Source organism: Dipodomys spectabilis, unplaced genomic scaffold, assembly GCF_019054845.1.
Source record: "Dipodomys spectabilis isolate Male_0828 unplaced genomic scaffold, ASM1905484v1 ptg000173l, whole genome shotgun sequence".
Lineage (NCBI taxonomy): Eukaryota > Metazoa > Chordata > Mammalia > Rodentia > Heteromyidae > Dipodomys > Dipodomys spectabilis.
The window spans coordinates 3997917-4017104 of record NW_024870850.1 but is presented as its reverse complement, the minus strand read 5'-3'; the positions used below and the strand labels follow the sequence as shown (position 1 = coordinate 4017104).

At 48.2% G+C, this 19188-nt stretch overlaps 2 protein-coding genes across 4 annotated transcripts; both read right to left on the bottom strand.

Annotated features, from left to right (window-relative positions):
• Positions 1-3018: 3018 nt before the first annotated feature.
• On the bottom strand, positions 3019-10002 carry LOC122119794 (CD209 antigen-like protein E). Its single transcript, XM_042693847.1, has 7 exons — positions 9818-10002; positions 9601-9687; positions 9251-9340; positions 8554-8646; positions 6937-7088; positions 4869-4978; positions 3019-3544 (listed from the first exon to the last, which is right to left on the bottom strand). The coding sequence occupies exons 1-7, from the start codon at positions 9837-9839 to the stop codon at positions 3394-3396; spliced, it is 705 nt and encodes a 234-aa protein (XP_042549781.1). The 5' UTR covers positions 9840-10002; the 3' UTR covers positions 3019-3393.
• Positions 10003-13966: 3964 nt separating this feature from the next.
• On the bottom strand, positions 13967-18734 carry LOC122119793 (CD209 antigen-like protein 2). Of its 3 annotated transcripts, XM_042693844.1 has the most exons (7): positions 18303-18733; positions 18142-18210; positions 17503-17592; positions 16047-16124; positions 15433-15584; positions 14784-14893; positions 13967-14392 (listed from the first exon to the last, which is right to left on the bottom strand). In XM_042693844.1, the coding sequence occupies exons 1-7, from the start codon at positions 18346-18348 to the stop codon at positions 14224-14226; spliced, it is 714 nt and encodes a 237-aa protein (XP_042549778.1). In that variant the 5' UTR covers positions 18349-18733; the 3' UTR covers positions 13967-14223. The 3 variants fall into 3 exon arrangements, with proteins under 3 accessions (XP_042549778.1, XP_042549780.1, XP_042549779.1); XM_042693846.1 differs by lacking the exon at positions 17503-17592 and having other exon boundaries at positions 18303-18734; XM_042693845.1 differs by lacking the exon at positions 18142-18210.
• Positions 18735-19188: the final 454 nt, after the last annotated feature.

Here is a 19188-nt window from a genome sequence, read left to right as displayed (position 1 = left end):
TCCCAGCACTGAAAAACAAATCAGCACAGCCACTTCATCAAAGGAGTCACCAACAGCAAACAAGCATATCAAATAGGTATATAAAAGGCTTTTTATAGCTGAGGATGGTGGTTCAAAGCCAGCCTGGGCAGGAAAGTCCATTAGACTCTTATCTCCAATAAACCACGAGAAAACTGGAAGTAGTGCTGTGGCTCAAAGTGGTAGAGTTCTAGCCTTGAGTGAAAAAGCTTAGGGACGGTGCCCAGGCACTGAGTTCAAACCTCAAGACTGACCCTCCAAAATGCTTTTATTTCCAAATAACAAGAAAAAAGCAGGAACTGGAGGAATGGCTCAAGCAGTAGAGTTCTAGCTGTGTCCCAACACTAGGATAAAAGCAAAAAAAAAAAAAAGCCTTATTATTTGCTGGTGGTTTATCTCCTATCCACCCGTTGGTGAAGAATTCCAGAACACGTGACAAAACAGTGTCATTAAGCCAGGCACTGGATGGCTTGGGCCTGTAATCCCAACTACTCAGGAGGCTGAGATCTGAGGATCACAGTTCAAAGTCAGCCTGGACAGGATAAGTCGAGGAGATTCTTATCTCCAATTAATCACAAAAAGCTGGAAGTGGAGCTGTAGCTCAAGTAGTAGAGTGCTAGCCTTGAACAAAAGAGCCCAAGGACAGTGCCCAGGCCCTGAGTCCAAGCCCCGGTACCATCACACATACACCAGTGTCATTGGTCACACACTCATCATCAGGTCAGGAGTATACTTCTGGGGGTCCCAAGAGAGTGGGGTCCCCCCTGGATTCCACAGGGAGTTGTGATTGGCTAGATTCAGTCATTTCATGGCTGCCAAGGATCTGTCTTTGGGGAGGATCGGAAGCTGAGTCAGGTTCCTCAGTAAGGAAGAGATGTCCAGGAAGAGAGCTAGAAGGGGAACTCTGTGGTGAGACCACATCAAAAACTTCCTGGTTTTTGTTTTAAATCAGATGTCAACACAACATATAATATTGGGTCTCTATTTTTCATCCTTAGTGAAGATAATGTGTGTGTGTGTGTGTATGCGTGCGCTGATCCTGGAACTTGAACTCAGGCCCTGGGCACCGCCCCTGAATTCTTTTGCACTCAAGGCTGGTGTTCTACCACTTGAGCCACAGCCCCACTTCCAGCTGTTTTGGTGGATCATTGGAGATGAGTCTCATGGACTTTATTATTATTATTATTATTATTTTGCTCAGGCTGGCTTTGAATCATGATCTTCAGATCTCAGCCTCCTGAGTAGTTAGGATGACAGGCGTGAGCCACCAGTGCCTGGCTAACGGTGAGAATTTTGAAGAGTAGGTGACAGCTTCCTTAGGAAAGGAATTACAGACTTGTGTTTTGAATGTAGCAAGTGACACACAAGCAAAGTTAATTCACACTTACACGTCTATATATTTTACCCAATAACAGAGTCCATAGCTTTTCCATGGGTCTATGATAGTCAACAAGATAGACAATAGGTAGGGCTATAAAACAAGCATCAAAGTTTTTAAGTGAATTTTATTATAGAAAAGATAGTGTCTGAGCCAGGAATGGTGATTCACGTCTACCATCTTAACAACTCAGGAGGCAGAGATCAGGAGGATAGTGGTTCTAGGCCATCCTGGGCAAAAATTTCCTGAAGAGACCATCTCAAGCAATCAAAGCTGAGCATCATGGCACATGACTGTCACATGAGAAACTTTAAACAGAGCATTGTTACCATGCCTGCAGTCCTAGCTACTCAAGAGGCTGAGATCTAAGGATCCAGGTTCAAAGCCAGTCTGGGCAGAAAACGCTGCAAGACTCAATTCCAATGAACCATCCCAAGGCAGAAGTGGATCTGTAACTTAAGTGGTACAGCACCTAGGCTCAGAGTTCAAGCCTAAGACTGGCATTTAAAAAAGAAAAGGAGAATCGAGGCATAAATAAAAGACCTAATTAAAAAAAAATAATAAAGCCGGGTGTGGGTGGCTCATGCCTGTAATATTAACTACTCAGGAGGCTGAGATCTGAGAACCATGGTTCAAAGCCAGCCAGGCAGCAAAGTCTATAAGATTCTTATCTCCTATCAACACCAGAAAACTGGAAGTGGCGCTATGGTTCAAGTGGAAGAGTGCTCGCCTTGAGCTGAAGAGTTCAGGGACAGTGCCCAGGCCCAGAATTCAATCCCACAGCCGACAAAGAAAGAAAGAAAGAAAGAAAGAAAGAAAGGAAGGAAGGAAGGAAGGAAGGAAGGAAGGAAGGAAGGAAGGAAGGAAGGAAGGAAGGAAGGAAGGAAGGGAGAGAGAGAGAGAGAGAGAGAGAGAAAAAGGAAGGAAAAGAGAAGAAAAGGAAAAAAAGAAAGAGAAAAAAAGATATTCCCAGCTTTGGGATTCTCACAGGGAAGTTTCCTGCCCCTCCCCCTTTTTTGGTGCCAGCACTGGGGCTTGAACTCAGGACCTGGGCACAGTCCCTTAGCTTTTTTGCTCAAGGCTGGCACTCTACCACTTGACACACACACACACACACACACACACACACACACACACTCAAAAGAGTTCTGATATAGCCAACCCCCACCCCCTCCGTGGAGATTGGTAGGTGGAGTTGAAAATTCTAACCCTTTAATCTTTCTGGGAACTAGCGCTATCTTGATCTTTTCTTATTCCAACCCAAGTCATCTTTTTTTTTTTTTTTTTTTTGCGGGGTGGGGGAGACAGCTGTAGGGCTTCAACTCAGGGCCTGGATGCTCTCCTGAGCTTTTCTGCTCAAGGCTAGTGCTCTACTACTTTGAGCTACAGCCCTACTTCCGGTTTTCTGGTGGTTAAATGGAGATACGAGTCTCATGGCCTTTCATGCCTATGCTGGCTTTGAATGGTGATCTTCAGATCTCAACCTCCTGAGTAGCTAGGACTACATGGGCACCTGGCCCAAGTCATCTTATTACAATAAATTAAAGTAGCATCAGAAGGTTCACTATAAATAAATAATACACACATCTTCATCACTGGGAAATCCAAATGAAGACCAAACACGTTTATTACATTATGGGAAAGAAGGCACCAGGCGGAAGGGCAAGGCCAATAGTGGGGTTCTGACAGCAACCCCAGTTTACCCCAAGGGGTGAAGAGTGCAGGGTAGATTTACAGAATACACCCCACCCAAAGATCTATCCCACACCCACTCAGTATATTAACTACTGAGACAGAGCAATGGTCACCATGCCAACAGGAAGTTGGGGGCATCAGAGGAAGTTCCGCCCACCATGGATGTCCAATAAGACCGAGGAGAGCCTAAAGATATTATTGGAACCACAACAGCCCACTCACTGGGTTAAGGATCTGGCATGCACCTGGGTAGAGTTCTGCCACTGAGGGAGAGGGGAACTTTGGGCTGTGAGGACTGGCCATTACTTGTGAGAGCAGGGACTCAAAGATTTTTTGCAGATCCAGAATTTCTTGTTGTCACAGTTGGAGTCATTCCAGCCTTCTCCTCTAAATTCCACACAGTCTTGTCCTCCATTATTGTTGGGTTGTCCTTTATTCCAATATTTCTTCAGTCTGTAAAGTACATCCACAGGTCAGTAAGTCTCTGTCTCGTGCCTGCCCTCCCGTAGGCCTATGGTAGCCACATCTTGTTCAGGATCTAGTAATATGCCTAAATCTTTTGACCTGGTACTCTGATTCTTGTGGTCTCCCCCTGGTTAGGAGAAATTATCTTGTTGAGGGTATAGCTTAGTGGTAAAGGGCTTGCCTAGTGTAGGCAAGGCCCTGGGTTCAATCCTCAGCATGATACGTAAATATAAACATACATACATACATAACACATACATAATACATACATACATACATACATACATAAAAAGATGCTGGGCACCAGTAGCTCACACCTGTAATCCTAGCTGCTCAGGAGGCTGAGATCTGAGGATCACGGTTTGAAGCCAGCCTGGGCAGAAAAGTCCATGAGACTCTCATCTCCAATAAATCACTCAGAAATAGCCAGGAGTGGAGCTATGGCTCAAGTGGTAAAGCACTAGCCTTGAGCACAAAGCGTCTGAGAAGAAAGAGGAGGGTAGGGGGAGGAAGAGATGGGGAAGGGGAGGGGGAGGAGGAGAAGAAGAAGGAAGAGAAGAGAGAAGAGGGAGAGAGAGGAGGAGGGGGGAGGAGGAGGAAAAGGAAGAAAGAAGAAGGAAGGAGAAGGAAGAAAGAAGGAGGAAGGAGGAGGAGGAAGAAGAAGAAAAAGAAGAAAGAAGAAACAAATCAACCAATTTAGACTCTACATCCTAAACCAATTCCCTTATTGGTTGTAATTAAGGACCCTATGCACCTGTTCAGAGCTAAATGCCAGACAGTGATGACCAGAGCCTATAGAACCCATTGAAATGCTTCAAACTACTCAGACCTCAGCCAGCATGCCCTGTCTCCCCTACTCCTTTCCTTATAGACTCCTTTCCCTATATAGACTGATGACTTTGGGCTACTTTCCATCCTTTTTTTTTTTTTTTTGGTCAATGGTAGGGCTTGAACTTGGCCTGGGTGCTGTCTCTGAGCTCATTTTGCTTAGCCAGAGCTCTACCCCTTGGAGCCACATCTCCACTTCCAGTTTTTTGTGTAGTTCACTGGAGATAACAATCTCCAAGGGGTACTTTTCTGCCCTGGTTGGCTTTGAATGACGATCCTCAAATCTCAGCCTCCTGAGTAGCTAGGAAGACAGGCATGAGCCATGGGTGACTGGTGCTACTTTTCATCTTTATCTTCACCCTGGCATGAAGACGCTTCCTCTATGGAGAAGGCCTCATAGATTCTCATGTAATGGGAGGGCAGGAAGGACAGAGTTTCAGAGACAACCCCCCTGTCACTCCCTAGGGTGACATTCCGTGTTTACCTGTTGGACAGTGGTGAGCCATCCACCCAGACCCACGCGGCTTCCTGATTCAGGTCTGACAGCCCTATCCACGTGTAGCCTTTCTTCTTAGAAGTCTGTTGCAGGAAGATCTGAAGAAAGGAAGGAGGATTCAAAAGGAAGCTCTGTGCCCCATTTTCTATACCTATCTTGTATCGTGCCCCCCCCCCAACCTTTTTTGTGGTCATAGGACTTGAACTCAGGACCTGGACACTGTCCCTGAACTTTTCTGCCCAACACTAGCATTCTACCACTTTGAGCCATAGCTCCACTTCCATTTTTTTGGTGGTTCATTGGAGATAAGAGTCTCATGGATTTTCCTGCCTGGCCTGGCTTTGAACCATGATCCTCAGCTCTCAGTCCCCTGAGTAGTTAGGATGACAGGTGTGAGCCACCAGCACCTGGCTTGTGTCTCCTTTTTATAGTTGAGATATGAAGTAGTCTCTTCCCTCTCCAAAGTTTTTTTTTTGTTGTTGTTGGTCATGGAGCTTAAACTCTGGGTCTGGGCACTGTCCCTCAGCTCTTCAGCTCAAGGCAAGCGCTCTACCACTTGAGCCACAGCACCATTTCTGGTTTTCTGAGTGGTTTAGAGACAAGAGTCTCACAGCCTTTCAGGCCCAGGCTGGCTTTGAACCGTGATCCTCAGATCTCAGCCTCCTGAGTAGCTACGATTACAGGCGTGAGCCACCACACCTGGCACCCCTCCAAAGTTTTATGTGTTTGTTCCCCCTATGCTATTGAGAGTTGATTGTGCCCCTGTGTGTGTGTGTGTGTGTGTGTGTGTGTGTGTGTGTGTGTATTTATGTGTTGGTACTGGGACTTGAACTCAGGGCCTGGGTGCTGAATGTTAGCTTTTGTGCTCAAGACTAGCTCTCTACCACTTGAACCACACCTCCACTTCTGGATTTTTTTTTGGGGGGGGTAGTTAATTGGAAATATGAGTCTTCTGGTCCTTGTGCCAGAATTGGTTTGAAACCATGATCTTTAGATCTCAGCCTTCCGAGTACAAGGTTCACCCTGGGAAGAAAAGGCAGGTTCCTCCCTCATCTTGGCTAAGTCTCCACCCCCTCCCTGTGCCAGCTAAGTAACTAGCATACCTGGAGGTAACATCCCGGGTAGACCCCTTCTCCCCATCCTTACCATCCGACCAGGGGAGGGTCCCAGGCCCTGAGTTCACATCCGCATCCAGTGTGGCCACATCTTCCCTCATCTGGCCACACCTTCTCCCTTCCCCTTTCCTACTTAAACACAGGTCAGACCTCAGCCTGCCCCTTCCTTCAGCTATGTGGTCTCCACCCTGCATGGAGGGGGCAAGCAGTTCAGTAAAATAAACTCTTCCTGCCTGAAAGCACATGGTATTCTCTTTAAGCACTGAGTATCTTGAGGCACAACTCTGAGCCACCAGCTCCAGGCTTATGACTGGCTTTGACCTGCTAGAGCCATATTGTACCAATTGGTAATGCATGATCATGCACATCACCTCTTTTCAGTTCTCCATTGAAGGATGAACCCATTGGTGGCTGGAAATCATCCATGCTGCGAGTATTTACACGAGGGAACTTGCCAAAAATAACTCACCAGGACTTTTGAGCTCTCTATGGAGATTGCTTACACAGAGCCCAGCACACCAACAAAGATGACTGACATTTTAAAGTATTCTAGCTGGGGGCCAGTAGCTCATGTCTGTAATCCTGGCTATTTCAGGAGGCTGAGATCTGAAGATCTCGGTTGGAAGCCAGTCCTAGCAGGAAAGTCCCCATGAAGTCTTATCTCCAATGAAACACTCAAAAAATGGAAGTGGCACTGTGGCTCAAGTGGTAGAGTACTAGCACAAAGAGGCTCAAGAACAGCACCCAAGCCCTGAGTTCAAGAGCCCCACCACAACCGATGAAAAAAGTATTCACCATGTTCAGAACTTTTGCATGTCTCCTTTGCGAGGCACCCAGGCTATCCTCAACCACTTCCTTCTCCATTTCTGGAAGAAACTTAGACTACCAGAAAACCATGTTGTATAGCCAGCCCATGTCCACCCCAGCTGGCCAGGGAGTACCTGCTCCTCATCACTTTCAATGCTGACGAGTTGGGCCTCCACTTCCTGGCAAGCAGTGACAGAGTCATGCCAGTTCCGTTGGGAATTGGAGAGGAAGTAGCAATGCCCTTGGAAAGATATCCAGTCCCAGGGGCAGGGCCGGCATAGATGGTCTGTTGAGAGAGATGGATCAGGCTTGGACCTAGCCTTTTTGAGGGGAGGGTCAGTCATGGTGAGACAGGATAAATTGAGGAAAATGAAGCTTGGTAAAGGCTATTCAGAAACATGACATTGAGAACCACAGAAGAGCCTTTGCTTCACAGAGAGGCGACAGGGTGCCTTCCTTCCTGAGAGATGCATTATTCACCCCCAGAATGGACATTTATCTGACAGGATGTATGCCTTCCTGAGAAAAATGCTTCCCCCCCAACTTAAAAGCCTCCTTCCCTAAATGTAGATAACAGGGTGCCTTTCTTATCTCAAGGATAAGGATCTGTTTTATGGCAGGATGCTTTCTTATCTGGAAAGAATGCCCCAAAACATCCAGAAACTCAGAAAGTGACACCAGGCATGATTAGAGCAAAGATAAAACATCTGCCTTTGCATAATTTTAAAGTCAGACCCCCTGCCTAAATAACTGTAACTGCCAAGTAGCTGGTTCTCTCTCTCTCTCTCACATACTCTCTCTCTCTCTTTCTCCCCTCCTTCCCTTCCTCCCTCCTGTGATCAAAGCCAAAGACCCTAAGTGAAGAAGTGAAGACTTCCTACTTTTAGAGGGACATTTCCCAAACCTTCACCTGCACCCTGTGACAGTGGGGCTTGAACTCAGGGCCTAGGGCACTGAGTTCATTCAAAGCTAGTGCTCTACCACTTTGAGCCACAGCTCCACTTCTGGTTTTCTGGTAGTTCATTGGAGATAAAAGTCTCACAGATTTTTCCTGCCTGGGCTGGCTTAGAACCACACTCCTCAGATCTCAGACCCTAAGTAGTTAGGATTACAGGCATGAGCCACTGTTGCCCAGTTTCATGGATGTTCTTTTTTTTGTTTTTATTTTTTGGGTCCAGTCGTGGGGCCTGAACTCTGGGCCTGGCCGCGGTCCCTCAGCATTTCAACTCAAAGCTAGCGCTCTACCACTTGAGCCACAGCACCACTTCTGGCTTTTTTCTTTTTGCTTATATGGTGCTGAGGAATCGAACCCAGATCCTCAGGCATGCAAGGCACGCGCTCTACCACTGAGCCACCTTCCCAGCCCTTCATGGATGTTCTTATTCCTGTGTTTGCCCATCTTTCAAGCTGCCCAACTTTCAAAGGCCCTTCCTGGACACTACATCCTGGGAAAATCAATCTCCTCCCCACTTCCTGGGCCTCTTCCTTAGTCCCTGAGAACCCCCCAAAGTCCTGGCACCATCTCTCCTAGACTGAGAGGGAGTCTGAGCTTTAGAACTCAAAACAGAGGCCGGGAGCCAAGCTTAATCAAATGCCTACAACATGGATGGCTCTCTGTGACCAACAAACACCATTGCTCCCAATTCACAGATGAAGAGATCAAGGCTCAGAGAGGACCAGAGACCAATGAGAATCAACCCCCATGTAAAGACTCTCTCCGGTCCTGGCGTACCTAGTTAGTGGCCACTCACCCACTCGAGCCTTCATCCTGGTCAATTCCTGGTAAATCGTCTCCTGCTTTGACTGACTCTGCTTCAATTCTTCTGAGTTAGGGACCTTAGAGACTGGGGGGGGGGGGGGGGGGGTAGGAGACAAGGGGGAGAAAAACAAGCTGTGACTTAAAAACCCCTTCTGCCTGCACACGGCCTCCAGCCACCCTGTCTCTGAGGACCAACATTTTGTGCAATGTCACACCCACAGAAGGCTCGATCACAAGGTCAAATGGAGACAGGACTTCTGTGTGCCCCCCCCCTTCATCTTCTTCCCTCCTCCTTCTCCCTCCCCTCCACTGCACCAGAGGTGGGAGCCCTAAGAGGTGGGAGCTGCTGTTCCCATTCCTAGCTTCACCATCTTTTTTTTTTGGTCTGTCACAGGACTTGAACTCTGGGCCTGGGCACTGTCCCTCAGCTCTTCAGCTCAAGGCTAGCACTCTACCACTTGAGCCACAGCACCACTTCAGTTTTCAGCTACTTTCGTTTTTCGTTTTTTTTTTTAATTATTGGAGATCAAAGTCTCATGGACTTTCCTGTCTAGGCTGGCTTTGAACCATGATCCTCGGATCTCAGCCTCCTGAGTAGTAGGATTACAGGCGTGAGCCACCAGCGCCTGGCTAGCTTCACCATCTTCCTCCCCTCTCAAGGAAGCCCCAACTCTCAGTTGTCTCCTGACCTTGAATGAAGGTGGCCATCAGAAGTGCAGCAAGTAGAACAAAGAGAATGAGCTGTAGCAGCTGGGGGACACGACCATGACCCAGAAAAGCTGGGAGAGAAAAGTTGGGGGTTATAATCCTTCAGTATCCCTGACTACCTGGGTAGCCTAACTACAGCCTCCTCCCCTCTCCCCTTCCCCCTTCCTCCCCCCTCCTCCCCTCCTCCCTTCCTCCCCTCCTCCCCTCCTCCCCTCCTCCCCTCCTCCCCCCTCCTCTTTCTCATCCTCCTCCCCCCCAAAAAATGGAGGGGTACAGAGGTCACCATTCACCTCCCCATGACCCAACATTCCAACAGGAAACCCTGCTCTACCTGGAAAATTCCCAAGCCCCAAAGACGATCGGACTCCAAAGCTTTTTCCAGAATATCTGCTACCATCGGAGATCAGCTCCTCCTCATCTGATGGAACAAGGCATCAGTCAGAGCCTGGACAGGCTGAGACCCCCAGCTGTCCCCACCCCTTGCCATTCCAGATCCCCTCCCCTCGCCACACTTCTTGGAGCTCCCAGTGGCTTAGCCCCAGCCTCACCTACTTCCTTGGAGTCCCCCATGGTCACCGCCGTCCCTCCGGGCCTATGGCTATTGGGAAGAACAGCTGATTCCTGAGGTCTTAAATCCACGCTTAGTCAGGAAGAGAAACAAGGAACTGGGCACCAGCACCGGAAGAGATGAGAGGAGGGAAGCCAGGGGCCTGGACATGCCATGACACCAGGACGGGGGCTTCAGGTTCCAGAAATGGGAGGGAGGAGTTGGACATGGTCTAGGCTCCACCTCTCTCTGTGTCTGTCTGTCTGTCTGTCTGTCTGTCTGTCTGTCTGTCTCTCTGTCTCTCTCTCTCTCTCTCTCTCTCTCTCTCCCTCCCTCTCTCTCTCACATATACAATGGTCCACTCACAGTGTGTCCAAACTTTGGGATGCCTTTGATGAAAGCAATCACTGGTCAGCTGAAGAATTCTTCCTTCTTTTCCTTCCTTCCTTCCTTCCTTCCTTCTTTTTTGTCGGTCCTGGGCTTGAACTTAGGTCCTGAGCACTGTCCCTGAGTTTTTTTTAGTTCAAGGGTAGCACTCTACCACTTTGTGCCACAACTCCTCTTCCAGCTTTTTTTAGTGGTTCATTGGGAATGAGAGTCTCATGGACTTTCCTGCCTAGGGTGGCTTTGAACTGTAACCCCCAGATCTCAGTCTCCTGAGTAGCTAGGATTGCAGATGTGAGCCACTGGCACCCAGCTAGATGCAGTTTCTTTTATTTTCTTCTCCACTGATGGCAAAGCAGGCGATGCCCCATCTTTTCCTCTGAACCCCATGCTTGCTGCCTTAGCTAGCTGAAGTTTCTCACTTAGGATGAGGTTAGATGCCTTAAGATTTGAGAGCAAGTATCACTGCTTGAGTCATTTGTGTTTAATGCCTGAAACCATCACATGGTTTTAATTGCATTACAGATTCATTCACTTTATAATCTTCTTCTCCTTCTCCTCCTTCTCCTCCTCCTCCTCCTCCTCCTCCTCCTCCTCCTCCTCCTCCTCCTTCTTCCTCTTCTTCTTCTTCTTCCTCCTCCTCTTCTTCCTCTCTAGTCCTAGGGCCTGAGCTCTGTCTCCTAGCCTGTCTGTGCTCAAGGCTAGTGCTCTACTACTGATTTTTCTGAGTAGTTTATCGGAGATAAGAATCTCACAGACTTTCCTGCCCAAGCTGGTTTGGAACTACGATCCCAAGATCTCAGCCTCCTGAGTAGCTAGGATTACAGGCGTGAGCCACCAGCACCTGGGTCATTTAATATTTCCACACTGTAGGAGGGGATCAGATGCACATGCAACCCAGCCTATAGTTGAGTCATTTTGAGGTACAGGATGGTCAAGTAACTGGCTCAAGGTCACATAGCTAAAGGATAGTGGGGTCAGAAAGTGATCTCAAACAAATCACGTTCTGAGACAGGGAGAGAGACAGAGACAGACACACACAGATACACAGACACACACATACACACAGAGTCACATAATCTAAAGGATGAAGCAGAAAGACTCCCAGAATTATCCCAAATGGGAAAAAAACCAGAGGACACGAATAATAGGTAAATGGAAACTAAAACAAAATGTCTTTAAGAAATGGAAGACTGTAGCAGTGAAAGAGCAAACTGCTAAAACATTCAAGAGTAGGAGCATTCAGACTTAAAGTCCATTCTAAGACTCGATTCAGTTGCTTTTTAAATTTTGAGAACATGCAGAATGAACTTTGAATGAGACTCCAAAGGAGGCTATCTAGAGTGGGTGAGCATTACCTAACCTGGAATGGAAACAAGGGGCAGTATTCTACCTTTTGATCTGAGAAATGGATGCCCTGATGTCTTCATAAATAAAATACCCTGATCTGTATATCTAAAATTTGTGCATTGTGTGGTATGCATGTTATATCGCCATTGAAAATTTGAAAATCAATGTGTATGTTACAGGAAGTTGTGGTAGGTGGAGGATTTTCCTCTTTGCTCTATTTTTAATTATGTCTCAGTTCCAGTCCTGGGACTTGAACTCAGGGCCTGGGCGCTGCCCCTGAGCTTTTTCCAGTCAAGACTGGTGCTCTACCATTTGAGCCACAGTACTACTTCTGGTTTGCTGGTGGTTCACTGGAGGTAAGAGTCTCACAGACTTTCCTGCTGAGGCTTGGCTTCAAACTGAGATCCTCAGATCTCAGTCTCCTGAGCAGCTAGGATGATCCGTGTAACCCACTGTCGCCCAGGGGAAATATTTTATTGTAAGTGCGTTTTAGATTTCTGACAATTTTTACAAAGATAATATAGAGATTTCCCACAGTCCTGGAAGGACTAATTTGGAAGAAAGTGAACTTGGTTTGAAAAATCGACTTAAACATGGTATTAATAACTGAGTGTAAAACTTCACTAGATTCATTAAAAGTGAATGGTAAAAACTTGACAATGATTCATGATTTGTATTTTTTAAAAAGTCTTAGCTAGCCAGTGGCCAGTAGATCATGCCTATAATCCTAACTACTCAGGAAGCTGAGAGCTGAGGATTTGAAGTTCAAAGCCAGCCCAGGCAAGAAAGTTTGTGAGAGTCATCTCCAATGAGCCAGCAAGAAAGCCAGAAATGGAACTGTGGCTCAAGTGGTAGAGCACTAGCCTTGAGCAAAAAAGCCAAGTAAGAATATGGGGCCCTGAGTTCAAGCTCCAGTACTGGCACCAAAAGAAGAAAATAAAGTCTAGTTATCACCTAGAAATAGAATGGAATATACTACACATAATAAACTTCACTAAGAAACCACAGGATAACAATGAGTGGAGAAATCTAGACTCACAAAAATTCATTTAGGCTTGTGGGTTCAGAAGATTGAGTCCCTGGCTGCCCTCTTGACTAGAACATTGGGCTGGAAGGAGCAAGTGACTAGAGACATCTTTTCTTTGTGGTAGGCAAGAAGGAAGGGAGAGAGGGAGGGGAGGAAGGGAGGGAAGAAGAGAGGAGAGAAAAATAGAGAGGAGAAAAGAGAGGCAGAGAGAGGAAGTAGAGGAGGGGAAGGATGAAAGAGGAGAGAGAAGAGGAAGAAGATGATAATGAGGGAGAAGAGAGAAGGAGAAGGGAGAAGCAGGAGGGGTGAGGGAGAAGAGAGGAGAGATAAAGAAAAAGAGGGGAGAAAGAGAGGATGGAAAGAGAGAGGAAGAGGAGAAGAGAGAGGAGAGGAAATGAGGGAAGAGGAGAGGAGAAAAAAGCAGAGAAAGAGAAGTAAGAGAGAGGAGAGAGGGGAAAGAGGAGGAGGAGGAAGAGGAAGAGGAGGAGATGAGGGTCATGGTTCAAAGCCAGCCTGGAGGGGCTGAGAAGGTGGCTCAGTGGTAGAGTGCTTGTCTTGCATGCATGAGGCCCTGGGTTCGATTCCTCAGCACCACATAAGCAAAAAGAAAAAAGCCGGAAGTGGCGCTGTGGCTCAAGTGGTAGCGCGCTAGCCTTGAGCTGAAGAGCTGAGGGACAGCACCCAGGCCCAGAGTTCAAGCCCCACGACCGGACCCAAAAACAAAATTAAAAAAAAAAAAAAAAGCCAGCCTGGATTTAAAAAAAAGAAAGAAAGAAAACACAAAATAAAACAGAAATGGAGCTGTAGCTCAAGAGATAGCTCACTAGCCTTGAGCAAAAGAAGATCAGGGATAGTGCCCAGGCCCTGAGTTCAAACCCCAGGACCAGCACCAAAAAATAAATAAAATACAAGTTAAATGTATTCAGTTCCATGATTCTCTAAATCTCTATTTGTATTAAGCCACAAGCAGTGCTCAAACATGGGAAGGAAACAGCTTGCCAGGGGAGCCACAGTGAACCCCATGGAGAACTCTTGAACCTAGATGGTCCTTCAAAAACAATTTCCCCATCTTGGCCTAATGTGGCCAGACTTTCTTCATCCCTCTGCCATAGTAGCTACAGCAGGAAGGATTCCCCCCACCCCACCCCGGCCTTCACGAGTGCCCTGTGGGACTGGCAGCTGACCTCAGCCTCCATCAGAACCCCCAGGAACTGGGGCTACAATTTGTCCTTCCTTAAGGAGAGATCTGGTCACCATGGCGACATCAATGGGAGGTAGGGGCTGGGACTCCAGCTCCTGATTGCTTGTGGGAATTAATTCCCCCACCAGTAAAGCCCCACCACCCTGCCCCGCCATCCAAAGGGGTGCAGGAGAGATGAATGGAAGGTATCTTTGTGCAAACCTTTTTAATCTCAGCAAGGAAAACAGAACAGATCAACAGAACACCCCCCCCTTACACCCAAATACACACACACACACACACACACACACACACACACGCCCCTGAATGCAACCCACACCTGGTCGTTGTATCAGTGAGTCATCCCCACAAGCAATTAAGTCAAAGGGGTTCCTGAAGGCATTAAAGGAAGGACCACAGTGGTCCAGACTCAGGTGAGAGAGGGGGAATGGGACGGAGAAGACTCTCAGAGCTTTTTTGTCAAAGAACTCGAGGAGCAGGCGGACGAAGGTTTTTTACAGATCCATAAATTTGCGTTGTTGCACTTGGCATCATTCCAGCCATCGCCTGTGAACTCCACACAGTCTTCCTCGCCAACGTTGTTGGGCTCTCCTTTGTTCCAATACTGCTTGAAGCTTAAAAAAAACCCAGCCACAGCATGAGAGTTGGCCCCAGCCCCTGGTCCCCTCAACCAAGGTTCTGACCCTTGGGAACTTGCCTTCTTCACCCTTGTTTCCCTAACACACCCATGTTTAGCCATCCTGCCTGTTCTTGACCAAGTAATATGTCTACTTTGAACCACAGCTCCACTTCCGTTTTATCTGGTGGTTCATTGAAGAGTCTCACAGGCTTTCCTGCCTGGACTGGCTTTGAATCACAATCCTCAAATCTCAACCTCCTGAGTAGTGAGGATTACAGGTATGAGCTTCCGGTGCTCAGTTCCCAAGGGTAGTTTAATCAGAGTCCCAAAGGGCCCCTACCCCCCAACTCCTAATCCATAGAGTGTTCAAGTCTTGTTAGATTTACCCTTGTGACAGAGGTAAGCCGTTCACCCACCGCCACGTGGCTTCTTCATTCAGGTCTGACAGTCCTATCCAGGTCTGGCCTTTATTCTTTAATGTCTGCTGCAGAAAGCTCTGGAAGGGGAGAGGAGGATTCAGGAAAGAGCTCTGCACCCCATTTTGCAGCTTGTGTCTGTTCAAGCTGTCTTGGATGCAATGTAATCCTTTCCCCTGTATCAGGATGGCCCTGGGGCTTGAACTCGGGGCTTGGGTACTGTCCCTGAGCTCTTAGGCTCAAGGCTAGCATTGAACTGTTTGAACCATAGTGCCACTTGTGGCTTTTTGGTGATTCCTTGGAGACAGGAGTCGGACAGACTTTCCTGCCCAGCGTTGGCTTTGAACCACAATCCTCAGATCTCAACCCCCTGAATGAGTAGCTAGGATGACGGGCAGCTGGCTCAGGTCTTTTATATTTTAAGTGTTCCCTACCAAGTGAAGGAGACACCCTCTTTTATGACCTTCCTTCTCTTCACTATCCAAGTGGCACCAGTAGCCCTTCACCCTTAAAGACCACCCTGCCTGGCAAAGGGCTAGATGGTCAGCAGCCAGTTGCATGCACAAAACCAGGACAACCCCCTCCCCCATACCGAACCTCCAAACCCCACCATGTGCACCTGCTCCTCATCAGTTTCAATGACCACCAGTTGGGCCCCTATCTCTAGGCAGGCCTTGATGGAGTTTTCCCAGTTCCTTTTGGACTTAGAGAAGAAGTAGCAGTCTTCTTGGAAGTACGTCCAGTCCCAGGGGCAAGGCCGGCACAGGCTGTCTGTTGGGGAGAGACAGAACAGTCTGGACCCATCTGTGAACATTCTGGTTCCTGTGTCTGACCATCTTTCAAGTCCTACACAGTCAGGGCCCTCCCTCCCTTGAGGTCATTTCTGTCTCCACTTCCTGAGCCCCTTCCTGACTCCAGGAGAACCCAGGAATCCTGGAGCCATCTCTTCCAGACTGGGAGGAGCAGGGGACTTAAGAGCTCAGAACAGGAATTAACTGAGCACCTACAGTGTTCTTGGTGCCACCAATGGCTTCCGGGCTGTTCCTCTGTGTTCTTGATTCACAGGCCAGGGAGAGGGCCAGTGACTCAAATCCAAGTGACCTCCTTCTTCCCATATCTCCTCCCCCTCTCTCCCCTCCCCCCCTACTCTCCCCCTAGTCATCCCTCCCCCCCTGGCCCATGGAAACCTTTGACCTTCTCAGGCCCTGGGGCTCTGGGTTTCTGGTTACTGACCCATTGCAGATTTCAGCTGGGTCAGTTCTTGGTAGAGTTCCTGTTCTGATTGATTCTGAGAGCCAAGAAGTTGGGAGCCTGGGCAAAAGGAATAAGAAATTGCAATCATTAAACAACTGTGTGGGCTGGGATGTAGCTCAGTGGTGAAGCGCTTCCCTAGTAAGTGTCAACATCAGCTGGGTCTGCTCCTGTTTGAACTTCTGTTCTGATTGATTCTGAGAGCTAAGAAGTTTGAAGCCTGCATCAAAGGAATAAGAAATTGCAATTATTATTATTTATTTTTTGGTCAGTTGTGGGGCTTGAACTCTGGGCTTGGGCTCTGTCCCTTCACTCTTCAGCTCAAGGCGAGCACTCTACTACTTGAGCCACAGCACCACTTCCAATTTTCTAGTGGTTTATTGGAGATAAGGGTCTCACAGACTTTCCTGACTGGCTGGCTTTGAATCCAGATCCTCAGATCTCAGCTTCCTGAATAGCTAGGATTGCAGGTGTAAGCCACTAGTGCCCGGCAGAAATTGCAATTATTAAACAACTGTGTGGGCTGGGATGTAGCTCAGAGGCAACGCGCTTGCTAGCAAGTGTCAGTGTCCTGGGTTCTATCCTCAGTACCAAAAAAGACCAAAACAAACAAACAAACAAAAGCCAACTGCGTGTCTCAGGGCCTTCACTGGGCCCTCAGGGAGCTGTTGCTTTTTTTTTTTTTTTTTGTCTTTTGAGATGGATCGCAAGATTCTGTCTAGGCGAATCTCAAACTCATGATCAGCCACCTCAGTCTCCTGAGCAGCCGGGCCTACAGTCATGCACTAGCCTCTCTGCATAAAGGATGTAGTAGTCTCTGACTACTCTCTTGTTTAATCCCCTTTAAAGACAAGAAAATCTGACATCCAAAGCAGCCTGTGAATGGCATGGGCAAATGGACCCAGGGTGCTCCCTGCTCCTCCTCCCTCCCCTCCCTGCTTCTCCTCTATCCCTATCTCTCTTTCTCTTTCCCCTCCTTTGTCCTTTCTTCCATCCCAATTGTTTTCTTCTTCTCTCCTCTTCCTCCTTCCCTTCTGCTGCTCCTCCTGTCTCCTCTCCCCTGCTTCCTCTCTTCCTATTATCCTCTCCTCTCGTTCCCTCCCCTTCCTTCTCCTTTCCTCCCCTCCCCTCCTCTCCTCTCTCCTCTCCTTTCTTCTCCTCTATTTCTCTTCCCCTTCTTCTGTCCTCTCTTCCATCCCAATCTTTCCTCCTCTCTCCTGCTCCTCCTCCCTCCCCTCCCCTGCTTCCCCTCCTCTCCTGGCTTCCTCCCTTTCCTCTCCTGCTTGTCTTTCCCCCTTTTCCTCCAGTATGCCGGAGGTGGGAGAAACCCCCAAGAAGCCCTGTGGAGCTACCAAAGACCCCGATCCCAGCTTTCCATCTGACTTTTCTTCCCACGTACTCTCCCCTAGCATAAGGCCAGCCCTCGGCCCTTCCTAACCTTGGTTGAGGACAGCCACCAGAAGCCCGGTCAAGATGATAAAAGATAGCATCTGCAGGATCAGGAGAGTGAGGCGATATCCCAGGCAGCCTGGGAAGAAAAAGATGGGGGACTCCAGCATGGTAAGGTGTTAGCTTAGCCCAAGGGCCTATATTCCCTCCCCCAGACTCTACCTCCCCAGGAAGTAGAATTGCAGGACCCAGATTCTTTCTTTCTTCTCTTCCTTTCTTTCTTTCTTTCCTTTATTTTTCTTTATTTCTTTCCTTCCTACCTTCCTTCCTTCCTTCCTTCCTTCCTTCCTTTTTTTGGGGGGTGCTAATCCTCAGTTTTGAACTCAGGGCCTGAGCACTGTCCCTAAACTTCTTTTGCTCCAGGCTAGCATTCTACCTCTTGAGCCCCAACTCCACTTCTGGCTTTTTAAAACTTTATCAGAGATAAAAGTCTCACAGACGCTCCTGCCCAGGACGGCTTCACACCATAAGTCTCAGATCTCAGCTGCCTGAGTAGCTAGAATGACAGGCATGAGCCACCGGTGACCAGAAAGGACCCATTTTGTATCTTTCCCCAGCACCCACCCAGACATCTGGAGACCCAACCTCCAGCTTCCTAGACACAAGTGTGTCTGTGCCTCTACTGTACCTGACACACTACTGAATCCGGAAGTGGGTGGAAAAGTCTGTCCTTTAACGGTTACCATCTGGTCCTCCTCTGAATAGACAGAGAATCCCAGTCAGAGCCCTCATGGGAGGACCCTCCCCCGCCCCCCATCCTGAACACCCCGAGTCCCAGCCCAGCCTCACCCAGGAGACTCAGCTGTGGGCCCTTCACATCCTGAGAGTCGCTCATGGTCACCGCTGTCCTTCAGTGCCTGGAGCTACTGAAGGCCACGTCTTAGATTTCCCACTCCCAGAATCTACAATCGCTCCGGAAGAGAAACAAGGAAGTAAGCAGGAATGGCGGAAGAGCTCAAGGGAGGGGAAGGGCCATCAACACAGCCCAGCTTGTGCTGAACATTCTAGCATTTTCAGGGAGCGGGTCAGTGGGGCTTGGGGTTTGTAGCTGAAAACTTCTGCTTCACCCTCGGTGGTGAGGGCAAGCTCTTGGAATGCCTTTCATGAAAGCAAAGAACTTGTGCAGCTAAGGCTCTTTTGTTCCGTCTCCACATGGCCCAGTGGGTGAGCAGTGTCTTATCTTTCAGGGGACTCTTCCCTCTGACCCCAGGCTTTGCTGATGCATTCACTTCTGGTGAATTCTGCTGACTTGGGAGCTGGGAGGTGAATCACAGTTGTTCATATTGATTTACTGCCTGCTGGATAGAGTCTGGCAATTTCCTGTTTTATATACTTTTTTTTTTTTTTTTTTGGTCCAGTTGTGGGGTCTGAACTCTGGGCCTAGGCGCTGTTCCTCAGCTCTTCATCTCAAGGCTAGTGCTCTACCACTTGAGCCACAGCACCACTTCCGGCTTTTTCTGTTTATGTGGTGCTGAGGAATTGAACCCAGGGGCTCATGCATGCGAAGCAAGCACTCTACCACTGAGCCAACTTCCCAGCCCTACACTTTTGTATTTAGGCTGCACACCCTGTGCTACATGATCATCCATCCATATCTGTCTTTCACAGGTTGGAAGAATTAATATTGTTGAAATGTTCATACAACCCAAAAACCATCTAGATAGTCAATGCAATT